The 11098-nt window shown below is 35.7% G+C and overlaps 1 protein-coding gene across 1 annotated transcript; it reads right to left on the bottom strand.

Moving 5' to 3' along the window:
* Positions 1-1053: 1053 nt before the first annotated feature.
* LOC126821602 (uncharacterized) lies at positions 1054-7648 on the bottom strand. The gene is made up of 2 exons (XM_050550062.2): positions 7441-7648; positions 1054-5065 (listed from the first exon to the last, which is right to left on the bottom strand). The coding sequence occupies exons 1-2, from the start codon at positions 7480-7482 to the stop codon at positions 3971-3973; spliced, it is 1137 nt and encodes a 378-aa protein (XP_050406019.1). The 5' UTR covers positions 7483-7648; the 3' UTR covers positions 1054-3970.
* Positions 7649-11098: the final 3450 nt, after the last annotated feature.

The following is an 11098-nucleotide window of genomic DNA, read 5'->3' as shown; positions in this document are numbered from 1 at the left end:
TAACAAATTCGTCCCTTCATGCTTTCAGTTGTTTAAATCTGGATAACTTTACAAATGACCTTGGTACCAAATCAATGGATTTGGTCTCACAATGTTTTCATAAACCCGTCATAAATTTAAGCTAATAGCTGCACAACAGTCATACACCGCAAGCTCACGATAAAAACGTAGCATCCTCAAGTCAATACTTAGTCTTCATCGCGAGAGTCTGAAATAGGTAGCAACTCCACCACATATCTCTACGTAAACTTTCACATAAATACCGTAGTAGCAAGAACGGCCAAAACCTACCCTACCAAAAAACAGGAGCGTGTAGCCTACCATGAGAACAATTTATGGACCGGAAAGAAGGCGCTATAGAGGATGGATTAGTACAAATTAAGATAGTTCTGGACATACACCCTCAGTGGGCACCAATCAGGGAACGGGTCATGAGAGCACTTTTCCATTCGAAGTTTCAGAAAATTTCCACTGTGCATTGCTATTTGCCATCCCAGGGGATTTTGCTTAGATAGACAGTGGTTCATTTCGAATTATCAAGGGTTCCTTTTACAAGCTAGCCAATGGGAGAGAGAGAGAGAGAGTTAGGTCATTTTGGAACTAACATAGTTCAATTTTACGTCATTAAATCAGTTGTGCGCGGGGTTATTAAGCAGTGTGGGATGGGGGGGGGGGTAGGATATGAATCGATACAACACCGATTGACTCAATGCCAGATATTATGACGTGTATGTATTAGAACATACAGGGCCCTGTTTCCAAAATTTAGTAGATACTTCAATTTTGATTGCCTAAGCACTAAAATCAATCTAATATTATCCAATCAAATTACTAAAATTTGGATTTTATCTTAGTTAAAATATCGTGAAACAGGCCCCAGGTGGGTATCGTTTTGTTTCCTATTTTAACCTACCATGTCAACCACACAGACCCGTTTGGGTTAGTGTTATTATTAATATACCAAAAGATAATAAAAAATATTCCTGATGTCGCTAGTAACCTTAATGAAGGGATTCGTGTAGGTGGGGTGGACGGGGGTAATTCTGGGTCAGTTAATTAATGGGGTTTATGCAGTATTTGTATTTTATGTTTATTAAATATAAATTACTTTACAATTCCATAAAATTATATAATGTGTAATAACCATGACTTGGTCTCAAAATAAATTTTATAACTCTAAACTTAGGCTATTCACATTATCTTGAATAGGTTTCTATTTTTGAACATTATCTTTTTGCTGACAATGTCTAGACGAGGTCTTATAATGGGATTTTGTTTTAAATAATGTTGATATATATATGGAAGTCTACTAATTTGATCTAAAAATGGAAGAGGTTAGCCTTAGACCATGCGCTGATTAAGCCTACCTTTAAAAAATCGATTAAGACGGAGAACAAATTTCGTCATGCCTGCCTTCGGGTATAGGTCTATGTGATCAGTGACTATTACACTTAAAATATATTTAAATTAAGAAAAAAAATAATGGAAATACACATTGGTTATAATTTTAAGGTTTATTATACAATGAAATCACAAAAAAATGTGAACAAAACAGCATATCACATAAAAAATAAAATCGAAAAAATAAACAACCTGTATTTATCACAATATTGTAGGTAAAGTTATATACAAAAACAAAATCGTTTTAAAGATACAATATGTAAGAGTTAGACATGGAGCTGGTCGTTCTTGTTATAATAGTTCAAATATAGATCACGAGAAATGATAATAATGAAAAATTCTGTCAAATCACTTTATTCTGTGAGAAGTTATGACCATTTGAAGTTTTGACCAAGTTTAGCTTAGATTGTTTATTATCGTGACACTCTTAAATGGACGCGGTGTTCTAATACTTAAAACCGGAGCCATCAGATGGCCCGGGGCATTTATTATGGGCTTGTCGTGTTAATAAATGTTTAAATAATGATTTATAAGACATTTGAAGTCAGAAAGGACCTGTAATATTCAGATTTAGCTCTTACATAATGTATATTTGATATTTAAAAAAAGAATACTAAATCAGGGGTGGAAGTACCTTTTTACACTCAGTATTTATAAAAACTAATCTATTCGGTGAAATAGAAATAATAACATAACAGTACTAAGTGTGGTTTAATGGTCAAGTGCGAGAAATTAAGTAATATATTGATATTGCACGAGTGCGATAGCACGAGTGCTGTATCCATATATTACGCAATGTCTTTCAAGAGACCATTAAACAACTTAAAATACAGACACTGTCCAGCACATGCATTTCAATGAAATACATCACTCGGGTCCAATATTTAAAATAGTATAAATAATGTACGCTTGGCACATTGCCCGTACCATTATTTGAAATAACTGTACGCTAACATCAAAGGATGACGTCACATTTGTATTTTAATAATATTTATACTATGTAATATAATACCTATATACATGTATTTGGAATAAACAATTACAGCCACTCTTTAAAATTTAAATGTATTAAATATCTAGATTTGTCTTATCACAGGGTTATATAATGGCAGTGAAATCCCTGTTGTTGAATACCGTCATTCTAACAGGACACAACCTCTGGTATTGTAATTTAAATATCTGTTGTAAAGTCGATACTTTCATTCAGTACCCCCTCCCCCCCCGCAATGATATTACTGCTATATCTCCTCAAACACGCTTCCTTGCGGGTATTTTGATATCCATTACCCCCCCCCCCCGCAATGGTATTACGGCTGTGTCTCACAAACACGCTTCTTTGTGGGTATTTTTGATCTTTCACCCACAACTGTAATCACAATAACGTGTTAAATTATTAAAAGAAGAAATCTATATGGCAATGTCCTCTACACTTCGTAACGAAGTTGAATTTGGTACTCATCGAGTCACAATTGTCCCTTTAAAATGCAACTATTTAAAGACTAATATTTGATTTATGTGCAACCAAGTTGCATACGGATAAGAAATATTTTATATGACATGACCATATTTTTACATTGACAACTTCAAAATTCTGTTACCGTCTTTAAAAATACTAATGTCATCTAAATTAAATTTTCCTTTGATTTGTCGGTTAGATAGAAAATAATAGGCGACACAGATAAGATTGATATATAAGTAATATAAATGTACAATGTATATCTTTGAAGCTTTAGGCTATATAAATATATTATAGACAATAATAATTTGTCATGGATATTAAACTGACATTAGTAAAATACACCTTTTCCTCCCAAATTGCCCAAACTCACTTAATCATATTCATTAATGACCCCTTATGTCATTTAATGAGTCTAATGCCTGTTAAAGAGCAACACCTCTTATTTTGATTATCCACTAATGCTACAATTTAAACCTAAATTTGGAAAATACTGATAAACTTTTTCATAGTTCCCTCTTTTTAATGGTCAATTATGTCAAATAATGAGTCTTTAAGCACAATTAAAGAACAAGACCTCATATTTTCATTAACCGCTAATTGTTGTGAGCTACGATATAAACCTAAATTTGGAAAATACTGATACATACAATTGTCGAAATTGCCCTTCATCAACGATTAATAATGATAACCAATTTAAATGAAAGCTTACGAAACTAATTCTCATAAATTGTTAATTTAGCTATGCGTCGGCGCATTTTGGTGTAAAATGCCCCAAATGTGCATCTGTTGTCGAAGTCATTATGGGATTTCATGATCGTAACTCTAATCCAGAAACTTCATTGGTGGGCATTTTACCCCAATCCGTCCAAGGCCCCAGTGTATATCTTTCTAAAGAGAATGACACCGACCGCCTTAAAGATACAATAAAAGACTAGATTATGAGCTATTTGAACAAGACAGTTCATGTTAATTAGTCATGTTCCTAAACCTTTCAATGTGGACAACATCTCAAATCAAATAAGTCGATCTATTTTTTCAAAGATCCATGATTATTTACCGAGCAGGCAAAATGTCTTCGAGATCCAGGAATGCCGCAGTGAATCGGGCATTTCAAATCACTGATGACGTCACTGGTTTGACATCATGCCAATTCTCTTCATCGTGTTTGAGAGGGAAGTCAACAATGAGTACATTTGATGGCTGTTGACGCAAATGCCATAAGTCCAATCTTTTAAGGTCAAAATTCATCATCAATTTTCTTTTGATATGTGTTCTTTTGCGTTTAAACACGAGAAATGCACCTACAAGGACCGACACACCCACAATTGCTAATATGATACCAGTCAACACTGACATGTGTGACGGATAGTGAAAGTCATTTGATTTTTTAATATGACTTTCTTCATCATAGACTATATTTGTAATGTCAGATTCATATTGTTTTGTTGTTGAGAATAAATCTTTTAATTTGCCTCCTGGGCTCAGATTTGACGTCTGTTGTTTTGACCCGACGTCAGCAAATACCGGAACGTGTGGGGTGAAATCTGCACGAGGTTCTGCGTCAGTGGAGCTGGCAGCGATAACATCCCGCCCTGTTTCTTTAGAAGATGACGTGGTTGTCATAATAGTTGTCGTCTCTGTATCCTGACTTACAGTGACGTTTATTTCTTGTTTATTTACAAGGTCACTGTCGGAGGCATTTGTTAGTATTTGTTTCTCCACCACTAACCCAGATTCAAGAACCTGAGGCTCCCATGCATCTGGTGCTTGTATTGACACCACCTGCGAGGTTGTTTCTGCTGACGTTGACTCAGTTGTATCTGCTGGTATCGCTTGAGTTGATGTTTCTGAATTACCTCCATCAGTATCGATACCAAATAAATCAAATATCAGGCTCGCCTCTTCCTCTGTAAATACACCAATTGGTAGGGATTCGGGCGTTGCTATACTTGTTTCCAAAACTTCAGCCCCGCCAACTAAAGTTTCATTGACAGCAGTATCATTGGAATAGTCGGTAATTTGTGTTGTCGTATTATCAAGCATCATCGAAATTGTTGTTGTAGTGTCTTGGTATCGAACTATGTCTTCTGCTGTGTACGGATTATTCTGTGTCACTGTTTCTTCAGTAGTAATATGTTGATTCTCTACATTTTGTGCTGTATTAATGGTCGTAGTTAGTTCGCCATTGATGCGCCATAAAAGGCACTGAAATACATAAAACGACATTCTTATTAAACTACATGTATATATGTGTTGATTTATTTACAGTACTATTTGTAAATTTGTCCATTAACAGGAATCGCCAATCATTCTAGATTGTCTGTAGACACAGGTTATGCTTACTCTTTCTAGGTACCATTTCTACTTTGAAGACTTGGTCATTTCAGAACTAACATATGGTACAACTTTATTTCTGTAATTCGCTGATTTTAGGGGTCTTTAGCAGTGGAAGAAAACCAGAGGACCTGGAGAAAGCCCACGAGGTTTGGCAGATCACATTACTCATTGTCACGTACAAGATCGAGATCTAATACCCAAGCGTTAGACCATTCCACATCCCCACACTCACCTATCCAATTTGGGGGTTCGGGTTGGACAAAAGTCCAAGGTCCACCCGTGTACTCCTTTTCGTGCACGTAAGGAACCCTTGACATTCATAATTCGATGAAGGGTAGACCGAAAGGCCACTGTCTAAGCAAAATGTTCCTCAAGGTTGTTATACATGCCTGTCTACAGTGACCCGGTTGCTGTCGAAAACTAAAACGTTAAACCCTATTTCATTTCATTTCATCGCACATTCTTTTTATACATATGAAATTTATTCAAAACAATCAATTAAAGAATAATCAGTTAATTAAAGAATAATCCTTCAGAGGCACTTAGTAACTGGATAGAGCGTAAACTATAACACTTGGAAGAACTATTACTGATATATTTAGGTGACATTGATGCCCTTGTTGCCATGCATGGTTTATGATTTGTTGTTATTGCTGGTTATGTCTATATATAATTGTTCTACATATTTGTTACTGTAGTGCTTGAAAACGTTGAGGGAATACTTTTCGAAACGTCGCCTAAATAAATCAGTAATTGTTCTTCCATAAGTATGTGTCATAGTTTCTTTACAGAACTTGAGATATTCAAAAAAGATGTCCAAACGTCGATAAACATAAAATTATGTAAATATGTGATGTGAAATAGTTAAATAATTTTGTTTGATGTTTATTTAATTTTATTTTAAAATGTCAATTGTTTTAATATAACTTATAGAAACAATGTTATCTATTTTTTTAAAGCTACATCCGTATTTGAGTCGGGTTTTTTTTTTAGGTAATTTTTTTCGGAAAAACGTTGCATTGTAGTTTGTCACGGATTTGTATTGCAATAGGAACAAACATTAATTATAAATAGTTTTTAAGAGATAAAAATTACACACGAGGATGTGACTGGTAATTACTATTCAGGAACAAACAAATACTATATCTTAACTCAGAAATTTGTGGAAAATACTTTGCACGTGATTCAACAATTTAAACAATGGCCATTTTAAAAAAAAAATGATATATATAGGTGATATTTTCATCAGATGAAAGTAAACGATGATTTAATTCAATGAATGAAAGGGGGTTTAACGTCCTACTTTTATCCACCCACCGAGATAACCGAGTGGGCTATATTGCGCAATATCTTAGATTATGTACTAACAGCCCCAGTATGACAGAATTTATATTTCATGCGATTTTGAAAAACAGTTTCCTTGTTCTGAATTTGAGGATTTCTGAATTTCTAATATACTCTAACCTTTCCAGAAAAACGATACATTAAACTAAAATTAACTAATTAGTAAGAACAACTTGACGGTTTGTAATGGTAATCTTTATTAGCATCGGCGTGGGGGCGCGTTGGATCACAAGGTCTGTCATTGTGTCAAGTGGTGTGGTTTGGATTCCCCGCTTGTACGTGACAAGGAGTTGGGGCGCCTGTCAAACTGTAAACATTATTGAGGTTACTAGGGCTGTGATGAGTGTATATGCTCCCAGTCATTCTAAGACGTCTTTAAAACCAATTATTCATATTTATGGCAGGAAAAGTTGTTTGACCCTAGGGCTCTCTTTTAGTTTAATGTTCATACATTTACCCTTTCAGTCACGTAAATGTATCAAAAGTCAATTAAAGTCCATCGTCAGTATTTTTTTTATTGACAAGACAATAATGAAAACACTGTATAAAACAAACGAGTGTTGGTGTTTTTGTTAAAAAATTAAATACTGTTTTGTAGGAGAATGCACAACTAAGAGTCCTGCTTATAGAGCATTTAACGAAATTCTAAAATTATTAATGTTATATTATTTATAAAAATTGTTAAATAAACTTTACTGATCAATATTACGAATTTGTTACAAGCTTACAATATTGTGTTTAAATATCAAGGTTATTAAAAAAATATGTTAAAACACATGACCCTGAATACTCCCCTTGTCTTATACCAACATGTTATTCAGTTTTAATGAGTTTTATTTTCTGGCTAAATAATTCATAATCTAAATTATTAACATTAAATTATATATACATGTACTCACCATCGTATAAAGAAATCCAAGTAAAAACTGATAAGAATTCATTGTTTGGGTATAGCGTCGATTCTTTCCTAACTAGATTGTTCGCGAATGTGGTTCTGAACAGTATAGTTATTTTGTCTTTATAAACAGCGTCTGTACGGCTATGTCACATAATTAAAAATAAACGACGTGAAAACCGTGTACACAGGTAAAACCGAAAACATCCTTTACATTTACTGTGACGTAGGTATGTGTCATATCGCCTCAGCCAATCCCCGTGTCTGATTTACAAACTAGGTTACATGATTTGTGACATGTGTATATATTAACACCATAAAAAACACAATAACAGTTAACTATTGACAGTTTATTGTGATAGGAAAATATGGGTTATTATTACAGCTAATAAGAAAGCGAAATAAGTGAAAAACTACAACAAAAATTCTTTTTAGTTTTATAAAAACACTATTACAACATAATGTGATTTTGTTTAAAGCTTATATAAAGTAATTGGGATATTATGGCGAAAAATGCCGTAACACTCACATTAATATAATTGTTAAGCAAAATTTTATTATTTTATTTGTTGCGTTCATCCTTTTCCGTTATTTATCCTGTCCGAATATGATTAGCTTACTTTAGTTGTAAACGGATGAAAATTCTTTGCAATCTACTAATTTACTAATACTAATGTCACTTATTCGACATAACCTTACCATTGTTAAAGAAAACAATTTGTTTGCATTCTAAAATAATAATGTCACCTATTCGACATAACCCTAGTATTGTTACAGAATTTAATTTGACATTTGAAATTAAGAAGCGAAGTGGGTTGGTTTAGCTGCATTGGCAGCTCTAGGGTTTAAAAGAAGTGACATGGCTCCGATCCTTAGACTTGGAATACTGTCATATTTATTTACATATATAAGTCACGTTATTAATTATTAATCGACCTATTAACATCATTAAGAGGATTAATATTTCCATGTAACTCTATAATGACCTATTCAATTTAATGTAAAGTGTGTCTTCATGATCTGCGGGCATACATAAATAAAATTTGACGGGTAGACTGGACATGTTTTGAGGCTGTATATAAATATCCGCTGAAAAGGCCAGTGACTGGGTCAAACATTTCGTACTTCGGGGCTCATACCGCAATGGGGAGGCCAGTCATAAATAACTAACAATATCCAAAATAGAGAGGTATACAACAAGATTACATAAGACAATGAACTCATAGCATAGCCCGTATAGTTTACTACATCAGCAAGTACTTATAAACAAACGATGGGATAGTTTAAACAATATAAATTGTTGGCTATGTAATCTTTTATAACGGATATATGAAATATTTTTCGCTATTTTCATTATTCCCCGATAAGTTTCCTATATTTAGATCCGTTTTCTGGGTATCTTATAAAGCAAAATAATATTACATCCGGTATGTAAAATATCTATTTGCTGACCTTTGGTGATCCGGATTTAATTCTTATAAATCGCAAGCCCCTCTTATACAGTTTATGAACTTTTTTCTAAATGGCTTAACCGAACTTAGATAATGTTGATACCATTGGTAATCACGTAACAGAAATCACCCTCACTGACATTGTATTTATAATGCAAGAGAAATAAAATCAAATCTTCTATACTAATATTTGTGACTGTCGTTTGTCTGTCTGTCTGTCTGTTCGGGGTTGGCGGCTACACTAGGTCTGCCCCGAGTCTGAAATTTGGGGTATATGGGTAGCTCGGACCGGGGAGTAACATAGGCCAGGTGGCGTTAGTCTACCACTTCCGGTTTCGGAGTTATGACCCCCGAGCGAAGCCGGCCTGTTCGGGGTTGGCGGCTACACTAGGTCTGCCCCGAGTCTGAAATTTGGGGTATAGGGGTAGCTCGGACCGGGGAGTAACATAGGCCAGGTGGCGTTAGTCTACCACTTCCGGTTTCGGAGTTATGACCCCCGAGCGAAGCCGGGTATCTGTCTGTCTGTCGGGGTTGGCGGCTACACTAGGTCTGCCCCGAGTCTGAAATTTGGGGTATAGGGGTAGCTCGGACCGGGGAGTAATATAGGCCAGGTGGCGTTAGTCTACCCCTTCCGGTTTCGGAGTTATGACCCCCGAGCGAAGCCGGGTATCCTGCTAGTTAAGTTATAACTATGGGGCCCAATTCGCTCGGGGCCCAAATTCGATGGCCTAAAACATTCACGGGGTCATGCTGGTTAATTTCATACCGCATATTATTATGTGGGGTGGATCGCGGCGAAGAAGCACGATTTTCCCGGGGCTCAGGCCCAATTCGATGGTCCAAAACATTCATGGGGTCCTACTGGTTAATTTGTTACCACATTATGTGGGGGTGAATCGCGGCGACGAAGCGTGAGGGGCGAACGCACAAACAGAGATCTTTGATTTTATTTATATAGAATATTAAAATATAATGATATAGCTAACGTAAATTATGCGAATTTGGGGTTTACATTAGTTTCAACTTCCAAATCAACTTTTCCGTTTGTGTTAAAGGAGCTAAATCGTTAATATTTGGGACCTAGAAATTGACCATATAATAATGTAATCTGATTGTTTATAAACTTATTTACATTCAATTGTTTCCGTTTTGATCCTAATTTCAAATCAGTTATGTCCAGCGAAATACGACATAAGTCTCAACCGAATGTCAATTTCTAGCATCTGGTTATTCCAGTCTATTGCGCATGCTCTCCAGATAAGATATGGCGTCACCGTTTGACATGAGTTGTTGAATATGTCTAGCCTCGTTCTTTCTGGTCACTTGTTACAAATGACGCTGAAACGCACTATGGTACACGATTCGTGTTCCAATGGTAAAATGTTTATTTTGTCTTGAATATTGGATATCAGAAGCCTACCTTTTCCCGGTAAGATTACAACATCAGTGTTGATTTGAATTGACAAATAATTCGTGTTTTCAATGTGTAAGACTTTGGATGATATTGAGTTAGAGACTTCGCTACTTTAAGTAAACGGAGGGTGTTGCCCATTGGGATGTTGCCTAATGCTAGGGGCAGACGAGCGTATTTTTTCGCCTGATCGCGCTGATTAAAATTCGCCAGCGATTTTTTTACGGCCGACGTAGCGATCGTCGAGAGTGTATATGCCGGTCTGCGAGTAAATAACGTCGATCATGTGAGTTGTTCTAAATGGCGAATCGCGAAATCTTATGAATGCTGTTGTAGCTTGCTATTTATTTGCTAAAAATAAAACGCAGAATATACATAGAAGGGTTCGTTGGAGAAATCGAAACTTGTGGCACAGGAGTGATTCCATGCTTCGGAAGTGGAAGCAGACATTTTAAGATCATGTGAGATCAATTATGTCTCCGACTGGGTTATAAAAATGGTTAGCCCAACGCTGGAAACGGGCACACGACCGAATTTGATCGCCGGCGAAAAAACGAGCGATTGATCAGGCGAATGGTTCGTCGTCGCCATGAAGGGACACGGGCGATTTTAACTTTTCTCCCATGATTCGGCGTTTTCTTTCCGTTTCATTTTTGGACAATTTAAAAAAAATTGGGGTCGGAGACTGTCGCCCCTGGCGTTTCTCAAAAGAGATCGGTGTTTATAGTTTGTTCCTGCCATTGCTAAAATTGAAAGTGCTGTAAATATCCGTATTATGGAGCGTTTAAGCTCAAATAATT

This window comes from Patella vulgata, chromosome 5 (assembly GCF_932274485.2).
Source record: "Patella vulgata chromosome 5, xgPatVulg1.2, whole genome shotgun sequence".
Lineage (NCBI taxonomy): Eukaryota > Metazoa > Mollusca > Gastropoda > Patellidae > Patella > Patella vulgata.
The sequence above is the reverse complement of the archived record's forward strand: the minus strand, read 5'-3'. Positions and strand labels throughout refer to the sequence as shown.